The 22614-nt window shown below is 47.5% G+C and overlaps 1 protein-coding gene across 2 annotated transcripts in view; it reads left to right on the forward strand.

Annotated features, from left to right (window-relative positions):
* The window catches only part of TBC1D22A (TBC1 domain family member 22A), a 449980-nt gene that overhangs the window by 18159 nt on the left and 409207 nt on the right, over window positions 1-22614 (forward strand). For both annotated transcript variants that reach the window (XM_090042105.1, XM_090042106.1), the window contains exons 3-4: window positions 40-380; window positions 4037-4216. In XM_090042105.1, the coding sequence (XP_089898231.1) occupies window positions 40-380; window positions 4037-4216 (521 nt within the window). The remainder of the gene's footprint in view (window positions 1-39; window positions 381-4036; window positions 4217-22614) is intronic.

The following is a 22614-nucleotide window of genomic DNA, read 5'->3' on the forward strand; positions in this document are numbered from 1 at the left end:
AAACAAACTGAATCAAAATGTGTGTGTGTTTTTTAACAGCTTGATAAAACCAGGATCCAAGGCACCAACAACTCCAGTGAAACTGAAGAAAGTCAGTACCTTCCAAGAATTTGAAAGTAATACAAGTGATGCTTGGGATGTTGGGGATGATGACGATGAACTTTTAGCAATGGCAGCTGAAAATTTAAATACTGATGTGGTCATGGAAACAGCTCACAAAGTAATTCAGAATCACAGTAAGTTACAAGAGCAGCATAAACTTCAGGAGGAACAGATACAGGAAGAAAAATTAGTGCAAACTTCCGAACTTTCTTCAGTTGCCCATGGTGACAGCAGGCTGGTCAAGTCAGTCAGTGAAAGTCATGCATCGTGCTCTGCAGGTATGTTAAGATATGAGAAGGATACTGGCTGTAGGTTGTAATGAGCCATCTGTAACCTTCCCTTTTGAGATTAAAAAGATAAACGTGACATTAATTTTAATATTTAGTACTGTAATAAAATGATGATGAATGCTGATTTTGTTATAGTGTCATGTCGCATGTGTGACAGGAAGCCACCTTTGTTTCTCCCCCAAATCTCTATGCTGTGACAATTTGATTAGGATGGGCCCAGCAGAGGAGACGCACCTTTACCCTAGCTCCGTAGGTAACCTGAGCTGGCTACATTCCTGAGGGAGAAGGGAAACTTGCTCCCTCTGCCTACTGACTGGTATCAGGTACTTGGGTGAGGGGCTTCTACTTGGTGGTCTAGAGTCTGCCTGGCAACTAGTGATGTATTTCAAATTGGTTGGCCGAAGCCAACAGGTGCTGGACTCCATTGGACCAGGTGAATGAGGTCACAGGGGACTATATAAGTTAAGACTGCCCAGGAGGAGGGGGCAGCAGCCATGCGGGGGACTCAGACTTAGAGAGGAGCTTTACCATCTGAAACTGGCTCTCTTCCCCATAACTCATGAGTGAGGAATGGCCTGCCTTCAGAGGGAATCTCCAACAGCCTCTGGATGATGCTTGTGAGTAAGTTACTCAAAATCTGGTTAGATATATAGCTGGCAGTAACTCAGATGTGATCAAAAGGCTACCTCAGCCAGACTGTTTTGCTCAATGAGATTTCTGTGATATTGCTCTATCTTGTACCCTATTTTCACCCTACCCCTGTTATCAATAAAGTTCTCCTTTGTGACTGGTGTAGGAGACTTATTGAGGGGTGGGTCTAAATTATGCCTAAGAGACCCCTTAGGTTTGCAGACTAAGGGAGACTTTCCTTTTTGACCCCCGACTTGGGGAAGTGCCCCAAGTGCCTGGACTGGGTTGAGTACCTGTAGGACTATTAGGCCTGTGTTTCCCCGAGGATACAGGGTTGAGACAGTCCCTTCTCGGGGTGGTGGCATCTTACGTTACCCCTAGGCTAGTGAGTGTGCTCCAGGGAGGGGGACAGCCAGACGTGAGGCACCTCTAGGGAGGCACTCAGAGGCTGGAAGGTGGTCGAGCGCAGGGAGGTGGGTGGCTCAATGCAGGAGCACCCCTTACTGGCCTGCCACAGCATGTCAAAAACAGGGGAGAGGAAGGATAATAGAAGATTTCTTCTATGTTTCTTCAATGTTTTAAACCACATAATTGCTCTTTAAGGGGGAAATGGGAACCTTTATTGTAGTAACCGAACCAAGTGGCTAACTGGGATCTGGTTTTTAAAATGCTTGTTCTACCTTTGGTCATATTTTTCCTTAACATGCAGATATAACCTGTTTTAAAACTCCTGTACTTGTAGAACGCCTTGGGTATCATCAAGAGGAAGGTAAAAGCCTGGTTTCCTCTGCCTCCTGTTTCCAATAATCCTCCCTTTTTCTAGCACTGTACTTTTGGTTAGGAGTTCAAAGCACATACATACTTTTTAAGTCTTTTAGTTATCTTTCTTGAAGAAAGGGGGTAACTATTTCCTTTTTCACAAAAGTGTTATGAGAAAAAAGTTTGTATACATTAGGTGCTTAGATACTGTATTTGAGAGAGGGTTGTAAACAGTAAAAATAAGCTCACACTTTTGTTTCCAGTGCTTTGGTTTTTACTTTCTGTTGATCATAATATTTAGAAACCTGCCTGATTTAACTAGAGAAAATGAAGGTGATGGTTGGTGTTAGGGAGAGGGGGGATATTTGTATAGTGAGGCAATGCAGCCTTCTTTCCTTGAGTCTCCGTTTCTTACATAATAATGTTTGAATTAACTTTGTGCTACACATTCTACGCTTGTAGAATTATAGAATCATAGAAATTAAGGGCTGGAAGGGACCTCGAAAGATCAAGTCCAACCCCTTTGCTCTGGGCAGGAATACTGCTGAGATCAAAGAGGAGACTGGACAGACATCTTGCTGGGATCATTTGAAGACTTCCCAAGGAGGTGATGCAGTACCCCAGCCTTGGAAGTCTGTTCCAGATTCTGGTCACCCTTACTGTAAAGAAGTTCTTCCTTGCATCCAATCTGAAACCCTCCTCTAACAGTTTATGGCCATTGCAGCCCACAATCCCCCTGTTTTTTATAAGTCCATTTTGTGAAACCATATTCAAAGTCTTTTAAAAATCAAAGTAAATGACATCAACCATGCCTCCAACATCTCAGCCATTCATTACTTGATCATAGAAGATGAAGTTGGTCAGACATGATCTGCCTGCAATGAAACCATGTTAGCTGTCCTTCAGGATCATGCCTTCTGCCAGTCTCTCTCAAATGGGCTTCTTGATAACTTTTTCCAAAATTTTAACCAGTGTCAAGGTCAAACTGATCAGCTTGTAGTTTCCCAGATCCTCCTCCCCCTTCTTAAAGATTGGCACCGCATTGGCCCCTTTCCAGTCTTCCAGGACCTCTCTTGAGCACTATGAGCCTTCAAATACCTTCGCCAATGGTCCCACAGTGACTTCAGTCAATTCCCTCAGCAGTGTTGGGTAGCAGTGTAGTCCATCTGGTCCTGCTGACTTGAAGACATTTGACTGCTCTAAGTGCTCCCTCACCAGTTCGATACTGACCATTAGCTGGCAATCCCCCCGCCTTTTTTTTCCAATATCTGAGCAGGCAGGCAACCATCATTTGCATGCAGGAACGCTGACACAAAGTATTAATTAAAGAGTTCAGCTTTCTCCTGTCTGTTATCAGTTGTCCTGTCCCATTCTGCAAAGGCTCCACATTTCCCTTGGTCTTCCTCCTGCTCCCTATAGACCTAAAGATGGACTTCTTAATTGTCCTTGACTTCAGTCGCCAATTTGATCTTGTTTGCCACCCTTACTTTCCTTATCCTCTCCCTACAAATACGGGCTATATTTGTGTATTCTTCCTTGGTGACTACCTCTTGTTTCTGCTTTCTGTAAGCCTCCTTTTTCTTTTTTCAAGCACTCCTTGACTCCTCTGGTAAGGTAAGAGGGCTTCCTGGCCCCTTTACCATCTTTCCCGCATACAGGAATGGACCTCTTCTGCATTCTGAGGATTGCTTGATTAAGGAACAACTACCCTTCCTGAACTCCCTTCCCCTCAAGTCCCTTTTTCGCATATAGTCTCTCCCACTATTTTCCTAAGCTCACTGAAGTCTGTCTTCCTGAAGTCAAGCACCTCTGCCCTACTGGCTGACTTCTTTGCCTTATGATGGATAATGAATTTTGTCATCTCATGATCACTCTCTCTCAGATTACCCTCAATCCTCATATCTCCCACTCCCACTGTCTCAATGTTGTCAGTAGCTTTTAGTAGCAAGATGCTTTAAAAATAAATGACCCCACAAAATGTGGAATGGACTGTGACCTTTGAAGAAGTGCCAGCTCTGAACTGATTTACTCCAAAGTCCTGAAATACAGATGCAGTAAGAACTTTGCCTCTGCCTAAGAAACTACATGCAGTTAAGACTTGGAGGTTTGAAGTTTACTGGAGGAAACTTCTTTTAAAATTTCCATTCTATTTAAATATGATTGTAGGTGGATATTAAGTTACTGGTGACATGAATTGACTTTCAATGAATGTAAAATAATGGAGAATAACTAGTATGCTTTTTCTTTTGCTGTAGATGGTGCTAGTGAAAATTCTTCTGTGCAGAGATCCCAGTCCCTTCCCCATGATCCCACAGTACTGCCGGTGGGCAGAATGACAGACTATAGAATATCAACTACTCCTGCACTAACTGAAAGAGAAGCATCCCGATTAGATAAATTTAAGCAACTACTTGCTGGCCCAAACACAGATCTTGGTAAGTACTTAAAAAAAACAAACAACAAAGCAAAACAAAAGCTAAATAAAGTAAAACCGTAGGAATCTATTGAGGGAAGTGCTAATCATAATAGTTTTTAGTTTGACATGCCTAATTTCCTAATGTTGTAAGTGAGTACTAACTTTTTCAACTATTTCCAGGTTTGAACTGACTTGCATAGAATCATAGAAAATTGGGGTTGGAAAGGACCTGAGGAGATCTAGTCCAACCCCCTGCTTAAAGTGGGACTATCCCCAGGCCTCTGTCTAGCCAGGTCTTCAAAAACTCCAAGGATGGAGAGTCCACAACCTCTCTGAGTAGCCTTTTCCAGTGCTTTACTACACTGTAGTGAGAGAATTTTTCCCCTTATATCTAACCAAAAAACTTCTCTTGCTGCAACTTGTGGCAGAGCAATGGTCTCCATTGAGAACAGTCCGCTTCCACCCTCTTTCTAATTACTCTTCAGGTAGCTGAAGGCTGTTATTAAATCCTCCTTTAGTCTTTTCTTCTCCAGACTAAATAAGCCGAGTTTCCTCAGCCTCTCCTCAGAAGTCACATTTCTCAACCTCCTAACCATTTTTGTTGCCCTCTGCTGGACTCTCTCCAATTTCTCCACAACCTTTCTGTAGTGTTGGGCCCAAAACTGGACAAAGGACTCCAGATGTGGGTCACCAGTGCTGAATATAAGGAAATAATTATTTCCCTCGATCTGCTGGTGACACTTCTACTAATGCAGTCCAGTATGCTGTTAACCTTCACAAATGTTGGCTCACATTTAGCTTATCGTCTGGTGTAACCCCCAGGTCCTTTTTGCAGAGCTGCTACTTAGCCAGTTGTTCCCCAGCCTGTACTGGTGTATGGAATTATTCCATTCTAAGTGCAGGACTTTGCTTTTGTCCTTATTGAACCTTGAGATTTTCTTTTGATCAAATCCTCCAATTGGTCTAAGTTGCTCTGAATCCCAGCCCTGTACTTCAGTGCATCTACTCTTCCCCTTAGCTGCAAAGAAGGTGTCATCTGCACCTTGGGGGGTGGCGGGGGGGACATGTTCCAAACCCTTGTCACTTGACTTGTATAGAAATTTTTCCTTTTCTAGCCTGAAGTATTCTACAATCAGTTTGTGTCCATTATTTTATTGTCCTTTCCTGGGGACCCTTGGTAAATAGATGCTCCCCTAAACCCTGATGTTACACCCCTGATATACTTATAGGCTGTCCTGCTTGAGTCTTCTCTTTTCCAGGCTGAAAAGTGCCAAGTCCTTCAGTCTTTCCTCGTATATCGTGGTCTCCAGGCCTCTAATCATGCATGTGGCCCTCCTTTGGACTCTCTTAAGCTTCTCCACATCCTTGAAGGGAGGTGCCCAGAACTGGGTGCATTACTCCCATTGCAGTCTCACCAAGGCCAAGTAGAGTGGGAAGATGACATCCTTTGTCTTGCTCAAGGTGCCATGGTGGATGCATGCATCCCTCTGCCAAACCTGTAAGTGTGTTTGTAGATAGAGCACTTTACATTTCTCTGTATTAAATAACATCAGGTTGAGGTCTGCTCACTTCACAAGCCTGTCCAGGTTGGCCTGCATTGCCTGTCTGTCTTCGATTGTGACCACACTCCCCCATAGTTTGTCGTCAGCGAACCTTGCCAGGTCGCTTATAATTCCCGAATCTGAATCATTGATGAACATGTTGAAGAGCACTGGTCTGAGTACTGAACCCCTAGCAATGCCACTAGTCACCTTCTGCCATGATAGTTTCATAGTTTGTAGGGTCGGAAGGGACCTGAGCAGATCATAGAGTCCAACCCCCTGCCATGGCAGGAAAGAGTATTGGGGTCAGATGACACCAGCAAGGTGTACATCCAGCCTTCTCTTAAAGACCCCCAGGATAGGAGTCAGCACCACTTCTCTTGGAAGTTGGTTCCAGATCCTAGCCGCCCTGACCGTGAAGTAGTGCCTCCTGATATCTAGCTTAAATCTAACCTCTGCCAGCTTGTGACCATTATTTCTAGTCACTCCTGGTAGTGCTTGGGGGGAACAGGGACTCCCCCAATGCCTGCTGGTCCCCTCTGACTAGTTTGTAACAGGCCACAAGATCCCCCCTCAGCCTTCTCTTGTGGAGGCTGAACAGGTTCAGGTCCCATAGCCTCTCCTTGTAAGGCCTGCCCTGCTGCCCCCTGATCATGCAAGTGGTCCTCCTCTGGACCCTCTTCACGTTGTCTACATCCCTCCTGAAGTGCGGCGCCCAGAACTGGATTCAGTACTTCAACTGCGGCCTGACCAGTGCCGCGTAGAGGGGGAGGATCACCTCTTTGGACCTGCTCGAGATGCATCTGTGGATGCATGACAAGGTCTGGTTGTCTTTCCTAACTGCATCCCCACACTGCCAGCCCATGGTCATCTTGGCATCAATGATGACTCCGAGATCCTTTTCTGCCTCTGCACTGATGAGAAGGGAGTTCCCCAGTCTGTAGGTATGGTGCTGGTTCTTTGTCCCCAGGTGCAGCACCTTGTACTTGTCAGTGTTGAATCCCATCCTGTTCTTGTCCGCCCACCCCTGTAACCTGTCTAGGTCTGATTGCAGCCTATTCCTACCTTCTAGCATACCTGCATCCCCCCCACATCTTACTGTCATCAGCAAATTTGAACAGGGTGCTTTTTACCCCCTTGTCCAAGTCACTGATGAAGATGTTGAACAGTGTGGGCCCGAGGACCAAGCCCTGCGGAACCCCACTGCCCACATCCCTCCAGGTCGAAAATGCCCCATCCACCACCACTTTCTGGGTTCGGCCCTCCAGCCAGTTGGCAACCCGTTTGACTGCGTAGGTGTCGACACCACAGTCCCCCAGTTTTTTCATGAGAACAGGATGAGAGACAGTGTTGAAGGTCTTCTGAAAGTCTAGGAAGATTATGTCCACTGCTACCCCTGCATCTAAGGATTTGGTGACTTGGTCATAGAAGGCTGCCAGGTTGGTCTGACAGGACCTGGCTCTAATGAACCCGTATTGGTTGCCCCTAAGCATAATCTCCCCTGCTGGCCCCTTGTGGACATGTGCCAGAATAATTCTCTCAAAAAGCTTGCCCAGGATTGAGGTAAGACTAACTGGCCTATACTTTCCTGGGTCCTCCTTGCTCCGCTTTCTGAAGAGGGGAACCACACTGGCCCTCTTCCAGTCCTCTGGCACCACACCAGAGCACCACGAGTGCTCGTACAGCCATGCCAGGGGTCCCACAATGACCTCAGCTAATTCCCTCAGTACTCTAGGGGATCGTCCGGACCAGTTGATTTGAATACATCCAGTCCTTCCAGAAGTTCCCTAACTAGTTCCTCACTAACCCTTGGCCTAGGTGTGCCTCCCCTGGGGTCTGAGGGGGGGCCCAGAGTGGGGGTGGCTGTTTCGGTCCTTGCTCAGGAAAATGGAGGCAAAGAAATCGTTAAATATGTTAGCTTTGTCGTGTGGTGTGACGACCAAATTTCCTAGCGTGACCTGTAGAGGCCCCACGTTACCCGGAACCTTCTTTTTGCCCTCTGTGTATTTAAAAAAGGCTTCTTGTTGTCCTTGATCTGAAGCTAGTCCCAGTTCCATCTCCGCCTTGGCCTTCCTGACTGCCCCCTGCATCCCTGAGCAACCATAGTATAATCCTCCCTGGTGATTGGCTCCTCCCTTTCATTGGGTGTACGCCTCCCTTTTAGCTAGGAGACATTCCCGGATACTTTTGGTGAGCCATGGGGGCTTTTGCGCCCTCCTGCCCCCCTTGATCTGTGTTGGGATTACCTCCCTTTGGGCTTGGAGGGTCGTCTCCTTAAGGAGTAACCACTCTTCTTGGACACCTGGCTCCCCCCCTCTGGGACCTCAGTGCTTCCCCAACTATTCTCCTTAGCTCATTGAAGTCTGCCCTCCTGAAATCTAGGGCTGCTGCCTTACTGCATGCCTTTGCCACCTTGTGCTGGATGGTGAATTCCAGCAGGTGATGATCGCTGTCGCCCAGGTGGTCGAGCATCCGCAGCCCCCTCACCAGGTCATTGCTGGTGGCCAGCACCAGGTCCAACAAGGCATCTCCCCTGGTGGGGCTGTGCACCTCCTGGGTTAGCTGGAGGTCCTGCATTTTGGCTAGGAACCTACATAAGCGGTCAGACCTGGTTGACTGCTCTTCCCAGCAGACGTCTGGAAAGTTCAGGTCGCCCATGATGACCACGTCCTTTGACCTAACTACCTCCGTGGGCTGACTTAAGAATTCCTGGTCTAGCTCTTCCCCTTGGTTGCGTGGTCTGTAGTAGACCCCCACCGTTAAGTCTCTTTCCCCGTGACTGCCTTGTATTTTAACCCAGAGCACTTCCATGTGCCCCTCCTCTGATTCCTTGCTAATTGACGAGGGTGTGTATTCCTCCTTAATGTAGAGCGCCACGCCCCCACCTTTCCTCCCTGTCCTGTCCCTCCTGTATAGCCTGTAGCCCTTGATATTCACCGCCCAGTCGTGCTTTGGGTCCCACCACGTTTCAGTGAGTCCCACTATGTCCGGGTTGGTGTCAGCTAGCAGGAGGGTAAGTTCCTCTTGCTTGTTTCACATACTACGAGCGTTTGTGTAGAGGCATTTGAGGCCTCCTGAGGATGTATGCACTGGCCCCCTACTTTCAGCATTATCCTGGCCTCGGTTGCTTACCTGCGTACATGTTCCGCTTGTCAGTCTAGGCTGGGCTGTACCTGTGGATGTTGCTTGGTTTAGCAGTCCAAGGCTTCCTGCACCCTCATCTGCCCCTTTCCCCAACAAGCCTAGTTTAAAGCTCACTGGAGGAGATTCACCAACCTAGAAGAAAACACACGCTTACCTTTAGCAGAAAGGTGGAGCCCATCCCATCTGAGCAGGTCTCTTGTCGTGATGTGCGGGTCGTTGTCGAGGAAACCAAAGCCCGCCTCGAGACACCATTCCCGAAGCTGCCAGTTGGTCTCTGCTATGCATGTCGCATGCCGTCTTCCATGTCCGCTCACTGGTAGGACAGAAGAGAAAACCACCTGTGCATCTATCTCCTTCAGCACGCCCCCCAGAGCGTGGTAGTCCGCCATCAGGTGATCAGGGCTTATCCTGGCCACATCATTAGTACCCACGTGGATTAGGACCATGGGGTAGTAATTGGTGGGCTAGATCACGGCTGGGATCATCCCTTTCACGTCCTGAAACTTTTCTCCAGGTAGGCAGTAGACCTTGCGTGTCGAGGGGTTCTGGCGACAGATGGGGTCCTCTGTACCTCTCAGGACGGAGTCGCCTATGACAATCACTCGACGTGTTTTCCTCCGGGACTGCTTGGCTCCTTTGGCCTGCTCAGATCATGGAGAGTGTGGAGTTGCCTCCTCTCCTTCCTTCTCCAGAATTGCCAGGGCCTCATACCTGTTCTCCAGCCGGAGTGGAGGAACTGGTATTGCTGTGTTACTAGCAGCCCTGGTTTTGGAGGTAACCATCTGCCACTCTGCAGTGGAGGGCACTTCCCAAGGTGCTTCTTCCTTGGGTGTGTGGCCCTGCAGGGAGAGGAAATAGCTACCAGTTTCATCCTCCACCTCCCTGATTCCCCTCAGCCTGGTAACCTCCTCTGGGAGCTCCCTCATCTGTGCCTCGAGGGCCCTAACGTGGGCACCCACAGGATAGGTGTGGGGGTTCCCAACTCCTGCAGGCCAGGGGGCGGGGGGATGCCAGCCCTCCCATGGGCTTTGTCTGGGTGGAGGCCTCAGACAAGCCCTGGGTAGGCTGCGCCCCCCGGGCAGGGGCCCTGGCAGCACTCTGTGTTGATGCCATCGTAGGAGTTGCTGCTTGTTTATGGTTTAGTGCGGTGCTTCGCCCTGCCCTAGCAGGAGTTTCCCTCCTGGCCCTACCTGCTGGCACAAATGCCGATGCAAATGCCGGCATGCTTTTACAGTGTGCCTGTTTGCGCATTCTGTTTGCGGCGGCACGGTTCGGGGGTGTGCCTTCCCTTCTGGATCCGGCTCAACTGCGTCCGGTTCCTCTGCCCATTTACCTTAGGGAGATCACCTGCTGCCCCCACTGCTGACTCCGCTGCTGCTGTGTCTGCCTCTGCTTCGGGTCAGGTAAGGGGGCACACGTGCGTGCGGGACACACATGTGCCTGGATCCCTCCTCTCCTCCCTGCTCCTGGCTCCCGAGATGATTCAGTTCCATCAATCAGTACCCTTTGGGTCTTACCATGGAACCAGTTACTTAGCCACCAGACCGTGAGTTAGTCAAGGCCACATTTTCCCAATTTGACCATGAGGACTTGGTGGGAGACGAGGTCAAAGGCTGTATGGAAGTCCAAGTATATGACATCAATCTCATTTCCCCTATCCAGGTGGCAAGTTACCTGATCATAGAAGGAAATGAGGTTGGTCATGCATGATCTGCCCATAACAAAGCCGTGTTGGCTGTCATTCAGAATATTGCCTTCAGTTAGCCTGTGTGAGATGGATTCTTTGATAATTTTCACTAGGATTTTACTAGGTATTGAGGTCAAATTCATTGACCTGTAGTTTCCTGGGTCTTTCCTTCTCCCTTTCTTAAAGATAGGTACCTCATTGACCTCTTTCCAGTCTATTGGGACCTGTCCTGAGTGCCACAAGTCTTCAGATAACTTCACCATTGGTCAAGCTGTGATGTTGGCCAGTTCTTAGCACTCTCAGGTGTAGTTCACCTGGTCCTGCTGACTTGTAGATATTTAGCCTTTGTAGGTGCTCCCCCACAAGATCTATGTCAACTGTGGGAGGGTGGTTGCCCTCACCATGATTGTTGCGTATCCTGTCAAGCAGGCTAATAACCTTGGACTGGTAGAATACTGATGTGAAGTATTCAGGAGTTCGGTTTTGTCCTGAGTGTCAGTTAACAGCTGTCCCTTTTCACTTATCGTGGCCTTATGCTTCCCTTGTTCTTATTCTGACTTCTTACATATCTAAAGGACTTCTTGCTGTCCTTGATTCTAGTTGCTAGTTTGTTCAGCTTGTGCTTTTGCTGTCCTGATCTGCTCCCTTCAGGTGTGGGCTACTGCTGAAAACTCCTCTTTGGTAGTTATTCCTAGCTTCCATTCCTTGTAGCTTCTTGCTTTAATTTCAGGAGGTCTGTGACTTCTCTGTTTAGCTAAGGTGGTCTCCCAGCTCTTTTGCTGCCTTTCATGTAAAAGGGAATGGACTTGCTTTAAACTTTCAGGATTGTTTCTTTTAGTAATGACCACTCTTTCTATACTCCCTTCCTCACCAGACCATGGTGCTGTAGGGCCTTGCCAACCAATCTCCTAGGTTTGTGGTAATCAGCTTTCCTAAAATCAGAGATTTCTACCCTACTGGCTGATTTTTCCCTGACTTGCAGTGGATGGGGAAAGTGATCATCCCATGGTCACTGTTGCCCAGTTTCTCTTTGGTCCGCAGGTTGCTCACTAGGTCATCCCCTTTGGCCAGAACCAAGTCTAGGAGTGCCTTGCCCCTGGTCGGCTCATTGACTTCCTGAGTTGCATAGAGTTCCTCAATGCAAGTGAGGAAACTTTGAGTGATCAGATATAGGTGAGTGCTCATCCTATGAGATGTCTGGGTCACCCAAGTCACCCATGACAACCATGTTTCTAGAGCGTGCAGCCTCTGCCAGTTGTCTAGTGGATTCTTGGTCAAGCTGTTCCTCTTGGCTTGGAGGTCTGTAATAGACTCCTGTGATCAAATCCTCTTCTCCATGCTCTCCCTGTATCTTGACCCAGAGGGTCTCAAGTTGCCCTTCTTTGGTCCCAATCTTCACCTCAAGGGTGGTGTAATGTTCTTTTACATAGAGAGCGATTCCTCTGCCGTTCTTCCCAATACAATCCCTCCTATACAGGGTGTATCTCCCTATGCCTGTGGTCGAGTCATAGGTAGAATCTCACCAGATCTCCATGACCCCTATAAGATTGTATTGCTGGTTGGTTAGTATGAGCGCCAGTTCCTCCTGCTTATTTCTCATGCTTCTGGTGCTAATGTACAGGCAGCTAAACTTGCTAATGGGGGCCCTTGGCTTTCTGGTGAGCGGTAGAATAACCTGTCCATTGGCTGGTGTAGGAGAAAGCTTCTTTTTGTTCCCTGGGATGCTGGTTTTAAGGTTGCCATTTCTCAGGCTTTTGTTAGTGGTTGATGGCCCATCCCCTGGTGATCTCGGTTTAAAGCTGTATCCAGGAGGTCTGCCATTGTGGCCGAGAAAAGTTTCTTTCCCTTTGATGTGAGGTGGATGCCATCTCTTTCCACTGCTGTCAGCTTCCTTTTTGCGTTTTTGCTCACTAAAGTGTTCCCTGCTGAGCCAAGCTGGTCTTCTGCCATACTTGCTAGTCTTCCTGGGCATGGAGGTAGCGCAGGAAGAAACTCTCAATAAGGTTTCTTTAAAGCACAACCTGCTTTTCTGGACTCCTTTCCCCGTCAGATTGGCCTGGCAGGGGATCCTGCCCATCAGTTTCCTGAGTGAATCGGAGTCTGCTTTTCTGAAGTCCAGGGTCCTCCTTCTTCTTCCTTCCTTTCTTCGGGATGCTATACTCCAACTTGTGGTCACTGCTGTGCAAATTGCCACCCACTTCTACATTCACCACTAATTTTTCCCTATTTGTGAGCAGCAAGTCAAGAAGAGAATGTCCCTAGCTGGTCTCTAACATTGGCACCTGGAACTTGTCTACAAAGCGCTCCAGAAACTTCCTGGCTTGCCTGTGCACTGCTGTATTGCCATCTCAGCAGATGTTAAGGTGACTGAAATCCCCCATGAGAACTAGGGCCTGTGATTGGGAAACTTGAGCTAGCTGTTTGAAGAAAATCTTATCTACCTCATGCTCCTGGTCTGATGGTCTGTAGCAGACAGCCCCCACAACATCACCCTTGTAGTTCTCCCCGCTGATCCTAGCAGAGGGACTTTCAATCAGCCTGTCTCCAGTTTCATGCTGGAGTGCCGAGCAATCATACAGCTCTTTTACATGAAGTGCAACTCCTTCTCTTCTCCCCTACCTGTACTTCCTGAACAATGTACACCAATCCAGTCAGTGCTCTAGTCAAGGGAGCTATCCCACTAAGTTTCTGTTATTCCAGTCGCATCTTAGTCTCCTGACTGAGGACTTTGTAAAAGAACTGTGGGATAGAGTTGGGTTTTGGGGCTCATTCATGTAATATGTGGTTTGTGTGCATTGTTCAGATTCTGTGTTGTGATGGATTTTTTTGATGTTCATTGTCTTTCATGCAGTCTTCACCTAACTACCCAAGTAACTTGTGAATGCAGAGTGTATGTTAGGAAGAACATTCTTAACCTCTCTCAATAGTGGGAAACCAAGCAAGAGGGAATTTTTGTTTAAAAAAAGATTACTGCAAGCAAGATAATTGGGGATTACAATTGGAGATGCAGTTTGATTAAGTTGTTTTAAATATTGTTATCCCTGTCTTCTCTATGAGCATTCTTTATGACCATTCCAGGATAGATACTGGTATCTGCTTTACTGATACCAATATGTATACTGACAATGTGCTGGTCTCATACAATAATCTGATACACCACATGGGAGGCACAACAGTGCACAAAAGGAACGTTTCAGTTTAATTTACTGACGTTGTGAGAGGGAAATGTTTTTTTAGAATTGCCAGGTCATCCTCAACTCCTGGAATTGGGGCTGAGGTGGGGAAGGGGGTAGGGAGGGAGATTCAGTGGCTGACTGCTTCCCAAAGGTCCCATCATAAGTTGTGGCCGTTTACATGGAGACTGGAAACTGAACCATTGTGGTTTATTTTAGCTGTCAAGATAGAAAAAAGAAGTCTAAAAAGATGAGAGAGAATTATACAGCATCTGAAGAACCTGGTTTATATTGTGATAAAGTTGGTAATAATAATGAAAGTCAGAACAGGAATTTCCCTGCAGTTGATCATCCCAGAGGTCATGTGCAACCCTTCTGGAAGGGAATGAAGATTGCTGAAGTGTGCAGTTCTTGAGTGTTCTGGCTTCCCTGATTCATAATCCCAACCTGCTGCTTCACTCTGTGGCCTTTGACTGACATCAGCAGGAGCTGTGGGCAATTTTATTATCTCTTCCAAAAATTAGCTTCTTTTAATCTTTCTGCCTCCAATTTTCCACTTAGTGGATGGGGATAATAGCGTACTTTACACGCTTGTTTAGAGCTTAAGATCTTTGCTATGAGGGTGTTTTCTCCCTGTCAAGCAGTAGTACACTTGGTGCACTCTTTATTTTTAGTGTGTTCTGAGGATTAATGTTTGTTTATTAAGATGAAAACACTAAATGTGAGCTGTGCACTGTTTTTAAGGCTTTCCAATAAAGAAATGTCCTCATCAGTCGGTCATGGCATCTGTATTTTTTTCTCTCATGCAGTGGTCTACTCTGAAAATTGTAGATACCCACAAAGTATCACTGTAAAATTCAGCCATGTAACAAGTAGACCAATGTGAAGTGAACATTTAACAAATTATAGGACATCTATAAAGTGCACTTGTGAGTAAATTGTAAGGTGTCAGAATTAATGTTATGTTTCTTATTAGACTGCACAAGATAGGGCAAAAGTGATAGCTTCCCTCTGAGCTGTCAGAAACCATGAGCTATGTTGTTGAGGTAGACCTTAATAACCATCTTGTTAGTGTTTTTAAAATAGAGTATTGCAATGAAAGAAATACCATAATAAAGTCAGTATTAGGACATGTTTAAATTTAGCCTTGTCTGCTTGACACTGATCACATAATTAAATGCACATGTACATTTTCCATTTCACCATATTTTAATAACATCAGCACAATGACAATTAGTATTCAGTAAGTGCAGTTTAATCTGTTATGAATTGTTAAAATTTACTTTTTTGGCTACGGGTGTTCATTTAATTTTTCTGCTGTAGTAAAGTTAATTTTTTTAAAGAATTCTCCATTTTTATTAAATGTAAACCAAAGCAAGTTGGGGCATTGAGATGATTTTGCATTTAGTCAAAGTGATAAAAAATACATTGATAGTGAAACCAGATAGTAAGCTCTAAGATGAGATTTGTAATGGTGTTTGTAGGCCTTTCTAAGTTGTAACTAAAGTTCAGAAGATTTTATAAAATATTTAACAAAATTCATTTTTGTAGTAGCTGCAGCAGGCAGATTCCTGTTCATGACACACTAGTAGTTGAGTTCTCCTTATCTGGAGTAGTGAGCAGTCAGCTTGGGAGGTCATCCCAGAGACCTGCTCCTTCTTGGAATGTCTGAGAGCATTGGCTTCAAGCAGTGTAATAATAACAGAGGGCTGCTCTTGTTTTCCCCTGTAGATTTGCACGTCATCTAGAGAAATGCAACAACAGGTTTCTTCCAGAGCAATGCAAGCAGATGAAAGGCTAATAAAGTAGGAAACTGAATCGCAGAGACCAGCATTCTCAACTCAAAGCTTTGCTTCAATTGTAAGAGGGGAAAAAATCAGCAGTGACTAAGAACACAAAGTAGTATAGCTGACCTTGAAATCCTTTCTGTCACACTTGAAAAACCACCATCTAATAGAGGTGTTGTAAAATGCAGTGTCATTTTTGTATGTCAAGTAGAGGGCATGAAAAAGGGGACAGACTCCTTCATCAAGAAGCTATCAGTTTTCAAAATAATAGGACATCTTTATAGAAAAAGAATAGAGAGAGCCAACAATCACTGCAGACTGGCTTAACTGCTGAAATCCAGTGAGGAACCACAGAGCTAGATTCTTTTTTTTTTTTTTTTTAAATCAATATTTTGCTGCCCAGCATCTGGTGCTGGGAAAAACGCAGGTAAAAGTAAATATCAACATCCAGAAATTTTACAACAGGAAAGAGGATTACACAGATATGGGGAAAAGTTGTTCATAAAAACATTTAAGAACATAAGAACAGCTATTTACTGGGTCAGACCATAGGTCCGTCTTGCCCAGTATCCTGTGTCTCAGTGGCAGAGTGTGGATGGTGAAACAGGGTATGAACAGGGTTTTCCCCACTACCTCTCCCACTTGGAGCCTCCAGCACTTAGGATCTAGGAAGTTCTGAGGCTGTACCCTTAACTCCCATGCTCAGTAGGTACTGATGCACCTTTCCTCTAAACATTTGTCCACTCCCTAGCTAAGCTGTCAGTTTCCACAACATCTGGTGGCAATGAGTTCGATACATCAATTACAGGTTGTATGAAAAATAACTTCTGCCAGTTGGTTTTAAACTTGCTACCTACTTGTTTGGTTGTGTGACCCTTAGTTCTTGTATTGTGAAAGAGAGTAAATAATACATTCCTGTTTACTTTCTCTTCTCCATTTAGTATTTTGTAAACCACTATCATGTCCTCCACAAATGTCTCTCTTTTTCAAAACTGAAGAGGCCTAGTCTCTTTAGTCTATCTTCATGTGAAAACCTTTCTGTAACTTATCTAGTTCTTCTATACTTGTTTTGAGATGTGGGGACCAAAACTTGGCACAGTCAAGGTGCAGGTGCACTATGGATTTAGAAAGGGACATAATAATACTTTCTGTTCTATTTATAGTTCCCGTCATAATAATTCCCAACATCTTGTTTGCCTTTTTGATGGCTGTTTAGCACTAAGCTAAACTAAGTTTTTAATGAACTGTCCACTATGACTCCCAGATCTCTATTCTGTGTAGCAACAGCTAATATAGAGACCTAGGTATGGGTAACTGACTCACTGTGTTTCCAAGAGTTCAAGATTCATGGGGCTGAAAGGAAAGGTAAAGCAGAACAGGCATAAGTCTGTAGCCCAGTGTGAGGACATTCACTTGGGAGTGGGGGAAGGTCTGATTCTGTTTATTTTTGTCACTCATTATACATTTTATCCTATCACCATTCACTTACTTCTGCTTGATATAAAATACATGAACAATGTTGGAAGCAAGGCTGGAAACCATGTTTTTCCCCTTCCAGGTGGATACCTGGACTGCAGTCATGGTTGGAGGGTTCCTTACTATCACCATGAGGCTAGGTGTGCAAGAATTTGAGGCCAAAAGGAATGTGTTAAGGAGCCTGATTGATTGTATTCCAGTGAGGAAGGCACTGTTACCTGGGATGGAGGGCACCATGGGTCCTGGCTCTGCTCCTAAAACTGTTTATGCATTTTGTATTTAATAGTTTTTGGATAAAAATGCAAAAATAGTATTTAGTAGAGGAAGCTGAACCCATGTTCCTGCTCTTCTCATGGAGAATGCCTTCCTTCTTTCACTGCAGAATCAGGCTTCCTCCTGTTTGTTCTACTTCTGTCTTCAGTGACTCTCACTTTCTTTTCCGTCTAGTGGCTAAGCTTTAGCAGGAAGGATAGATGATACCCTCAGTTTTGCCTAGTGCATTGTTTGCTGGTTAGATGTTTTCTGAGATGTGAGAAATGTTGATCCAAACTTCCTTTGAATCTCTTCCCCCTCTTGAGCAAAAGCTGTACAAAAGATGGGCTCTCTTTCTTCCCCTTGATGTTTTACTTTCTTTATCAGAGTATGTGCTGCAGTCTGGTATTTAAACACTGGTTCAGGCAGACTTCTTTCCTTTTGAGTGAGCTGGATACCCACATGATGGAATCATGCTGAAGCTGCCTACTGAGAGAAGTGGAACAGCTCTGCATCTCCCTACGCAGAACTGGATTGGTCTCTGGGGTGTACTAGGCTGTCCATGTCTTACTGTGTCTCGATATGGCACTGCAAAATAAAGATAAAATCAAGTGGAAAGACATAGAAAATTAGGGTTGGAAGGGATCTTGGGAGGTCATCTAGTTCAACCCCATGCTCAAAGTAGGACCATCTCCAGCTGTATTAATATAGCTAAGCCTTTGCCTAGCCAGGTCTTAAAAACCCCCAAGCCTGGAGATTCCACAACCTTTGAGGAGGTAACTTGTTCCAGTGCTTTACTCTCCTAGTGAGAGAGAATTTTTTGTTTTTGTTTTTCCCTAATATCTAGCCTAAACTTGCCTTGCTGAAATTGAGATCATTGCTCCTTGTTCTGTCACCTGCCATCACTGAGAACAGTCCAGCTCCTTTCTCTTTGGAACCATCGTTCAGGCAGTTTAAGGTTGCCATTAAATTCCCCTGGTATTCTCTTCTGCAGACTAAATAAGTTCAGTTCCCTCAGCCTCTCAGAACTCATTTTCCCCTTCCCCTTAACCATTTCCGTTGCCCTGTGCTGGACTGTCTCCAATTTGTCCATATCCTTTCTGTAATGGGGGCCCCAAAACTGGACGCTGGACTCTAGATGTAATGTCACCAGTGGTAAATAGAAGGGAATCATCATTTCTCTTGATTGGCTGGCAGAACTTCTAATGCAGCTTAGTAAGCCGTTAGCCCTGTTGGCAACAAGGACTCACTTTTGCAGGGGTAGGCAACATTTTTTGGCTGGAGTGCCAAAAACCCCACAATGTCTACCTTGGAAGGTGCCGGCATGCCAGAAAAACAAAATGGGGTGGTGGGGAGGAACATGGCAGGATGCAGTGCATATTAGTATATTTAATAGTCATAAATATTGCCTTTGCTGTTGTGTATCCCTTTTTTGTTGAGCATGTGTAGCAGGCCACTAGGGTGCCTGCTGCTGAAGATAGGAAGTGGCTTAGCTGCCATTTAGTAAGGCATCAGGTGTTAGCTGTTGGAGCTGAGTAAGTCAGCTGATCGCCAGGGGGTGAGGCTTGGCCTTCATAAGGAAGGGAAGGCTGAGGCCAGAAACAGTTCCCCTCTGGCCACTGCAGGAGCAGGAGCTCTGCGGCGGAGAGCTGAGCAGCAAAGCTTACGCTGGCAGTTTGACCACTGCAATGATGCGAGGGGAGGGAGAAAGGTATTGGAGAGAGCCACTGTAGTTTGTGGAGTTGTGATTATTACACCGGAGGACCGGGCGAGGCTGTAGGGGTGGAGGAGGCCTCAGCAGGAGCTCCCCAGTAAGGTGGGGGAGTTCCTGGCACCAAGGAGGGTGTCGCATGTGGGGTTGTCCCGACCCCAGCCCATTGGGGTGACTTCGGGAAGAGTCTAGCAGAGGTGGAAGTCCAGTAGGGTGTGAGCCCAGGAAGGTGGGCCTAAACTGTGGGGGGTCCCGACCCCAGCCCAGCGTGGGCATTACTGGGACAGGCCCCAAGTGGAAATCCCAATTGGGAAGAGCCCCAGTGGGGCGTAGGCCCAAGTTGGGCATAGACAGGCCCGAGTGCGGGCAGCGAGCACAAGAGGCGCAAGCAAGGGCCCCAGTGGGGGCATAGGAAGGCCCGAGTGCAGGCAGCGAGCGCAAGAGGCGTGACCAAGGGCCCCAGTGGGGGCATAGAAGGCCTGAGTGTGGGTGACAAACATAAGGAGCGCGAGCAAGGGTCCCAGGGTGGGCAGCGAGCTCGGGAGGCGACCACAGGCCCGAATGCGGGCATTGAGACCGCGGGGAGCAGGTCAGGACGCGAGTGGCCGTGGAATATAAGGGAGGCAGGCCCGAGTGGGGTGCTGCCTGAGAGATACGAAACACCGAGAGGGGAGTAAGCCTGTTGGGAAGTCCGGGCTGGGCGAGAAGGGGCACGATCAGAGGGAGAGCCGCCCTGGGGAGGCGCGTGTATTGAGTTGGCCCCGGGAGAAGACCAACACTGGGACTCAGAGGAAATCCCGGCATAGTAAGACCGGCCCTGTGCCAAGAAGGGTAGGAAGGCAGCCTCCTTCACTGAACTAACAAGATCAAAGACGTGGCGGGTGAGACGGAGGATGTGTTAAAGACCCAGACTTGGCACGGTAGACAAGGACACTAGGGGAGGTCACAGCATCCTTAGGGGCCGTCCTGCCACAGCATGTTGCAATGAGAGAGAGAGAGAGAGAAAAGGGAGAAATAAGAGAAAGAGGAGAGGGAGAAAGAGAGAACCAGACACACGCACACAGAGAACCATGTGCACAAACATGGAGAACCAGAACACTCCCAGAACAGACACATGAGCACAGAACCAGATACATGTGCACACATAGATGCACAGAACCAGACAGAGGCAGACAAACGCACAGAACCAGATGCACGGGCGCATGGAGCTGGGCTCCTGGGCCACTGGACAAAGTCTGACCCAACAATGTTGTGGTCCTGCCAGAGCCCCTGTGCTTCCATGGGGAGCCAGGCCTTAGGCTGCAGCGCAGTGGGCCGAGGCCCTGGCCTGGAGCCTGCCCATCAGCCCAACCACCCACCCACCCTGCAAAAGGTGTGGTGCTCCCAGCAAGGGGCAGTGCCAGCCTCATCCTGGTTGGGGGCTGGGCCAGGGCTGGGCTCAGAGCTGGTGGGAGTCAGGCGGGCTCAGCTGCAAGCAGCCTGGGCTCCGTGGTTGGCAGCAGCTACTAGTGCCTGGGTCAGCTGCAGCTGGGAAGCTGCAAACAGCTGCTCCGGGCTCCTGCATCAGCTCCATACTGGCGGGTGCACGTACACCTCGGAGCGGACAGTGTGGATAGGGCCTGAGACGGCACAGCCCTCCCACTGTCTGCTGGCTATACGCAGCTGCGCTGGGCTCCAGAGCCCAGTCATTAGCTCTGTGCCAGCAGCAGGCAAGAGGCCGGGGTTGCACAGCCTCAGGCCCCTTGCCCACTGTCCACTCCGAGGCACATGTGCTGGCGCCAGCTAATGCCGGAGTCCAGAGCAGATGTTTGCAGCCTCCTGGCTGCAACTGGCCCAGGCTCTGGGTAGCTGCTGCCAACCACAGAGCCAGGTTTGCTAGCAGCAGGGCTTGCAGCCAACCAGCCGCTTGCTGGGAGCAGCCTGAGCTTTGTGGCTGGCAGCAGGTGCCTAGAGCCCAGGCTGGTGGTGGCATGCTGAGCAAAATGGCCTTGTGTGCCATGCTTGGCACACGTGCTGGGGGTTGCTGACACTGGCACTATTGGCTCATATTTAACTTATTGTACATTGTAACCCCCAGGTCCTTTTCTGCAGAACTGCCATTTAGCCGGTCAGTCTCCAGTCTGTATTGGTGCAAGGGATTTTTCTCTCCTAAGTGGAGAATTTGGCACTTGTGCTTATTGAACTTAATGAAATTTCATTAGGTCCAGTCCTCCCATTTGTCTAGGTCTCTCTGAATCATAGCTATACCCTCCAGCTTATCTACTACTCCCTGGGTTCCCCCCCCCCCCCCAAGCTTGGTATCATCTACAAACTTGCTGAAGGTATACTCCATCCCATCTTCCAGATTGCGGGCCAACCTGTGGCTTTTCAGAAGTGCACAAGCATACGGTGACCAGCTTCCAAATGGTCCAGCCCATTTGGAAGCTGGTCACCATGTGCTTGTGCAAAGATTCAAGGAGATGCATATTAACTTCTGAAGAGCTGCATGTGGCTCCGGAGCCGCAGTTTAGCCACCCCTGTTTCAGATCACTGATGAAAATATTAAACAAAATCAGTTCCAGGACCAAACCACTGGGGGACATACCGGCTGCCAGCTAAACATTGATCCATTGGTTACTACCCTTTCAGCCTGATAGCTGTTTTTGTATCCACCTTGTGGTTCTTTCATCCAACACATACTTCCTTAGCTTGCTTGCCATAATGTTGTGGGAAACCTGTATCAAAAGCGTTGCTGTAGTCAAGGTATATCATGTCCACTGTTCTCCCTGCATCCTCAGAGCCAGTCATCTCATCACTGAAGACAATCAGGTTGGTCAGGCGTGACTTTCCCTTGGTGAAAGTTTTCAGAGATAATGACCTGTGTCTCTGCAGTTGTATTAGCCAACTCCCTTGATACTTTTGGGTGCATCACATTTGGCTCCATGGACTTGCACACGTCCAGCTCTTCTAAATAGTCCCTAACCTGCTCTTTTTCCATGTTGGCTGCTCGCCTTCCTCCCCAAGCTGTGCTGCCAGGTGTAATCGTTTGGGAGTTGACCTTGCCTGTGAAGACTCAAGTAAAAAAAGGCATTGAGCACTTTAGCTTTTCCCACATCGTCTGTCACTAGGTTCCCTTCCCCCATTTAGGACCCACATTTTCCCTGATCTTTCTGTTGTTGCTGACATGCTAGGCCGTCCCCAATGTTCCTTTGTGCCTTCCTTAATTGCACTACAGCTTGTAGCACCACCGTGAGCGCTGCCCTGGCCCCTGACCTTCATCTAGGGGTCCCTCCAGTCTGTCAACTAATAAGAATGAATAAAGAAAAAGGGGAGCAGGGCTTTGGCCTGTTCCCACTCACAAGCTCGGCGTCTGTGACTCTTGGAGTCTCTCGTCGCTGTCCTTGTCCTTTCAATATGTTGTGGACCCCTCCGAGGGGCCCATCCTCAGGCTCCTCGTGCTAGCCAGTGGAGTTTGTGCCCGGCATGGGAAGCACTTTTGCCTCTGGCGGTGCCTGTCCCATTGCTCCTTTGCCGCCGGCTTTTATTTCAGCCGGGCGGTGTTAGGCAATGATGTCATCTGCCCGTGCCACTCTTATCTGGAAGTGGAGCTGGCTGATGAACCTCCTGGGCGTTCCGTCCCAGTGTGACTCATTCGTTTCTTCTGTTT

Source organism: Crocodylus siamensis, chromosome 4 (genome assembly GCF_052110815.1).
Source record: "Crocodylus siamensis isolate JL-2025a chromosome 4, ASM5211081v1, whole genome shotgun sequence".
NCBI classification, from domain to species: domain Eukaryota; kingdom Metazoa; phylum Chordata; order Crocodylia; family Crocodylidae; genus Crocodylus; species Crocodylus siamensis.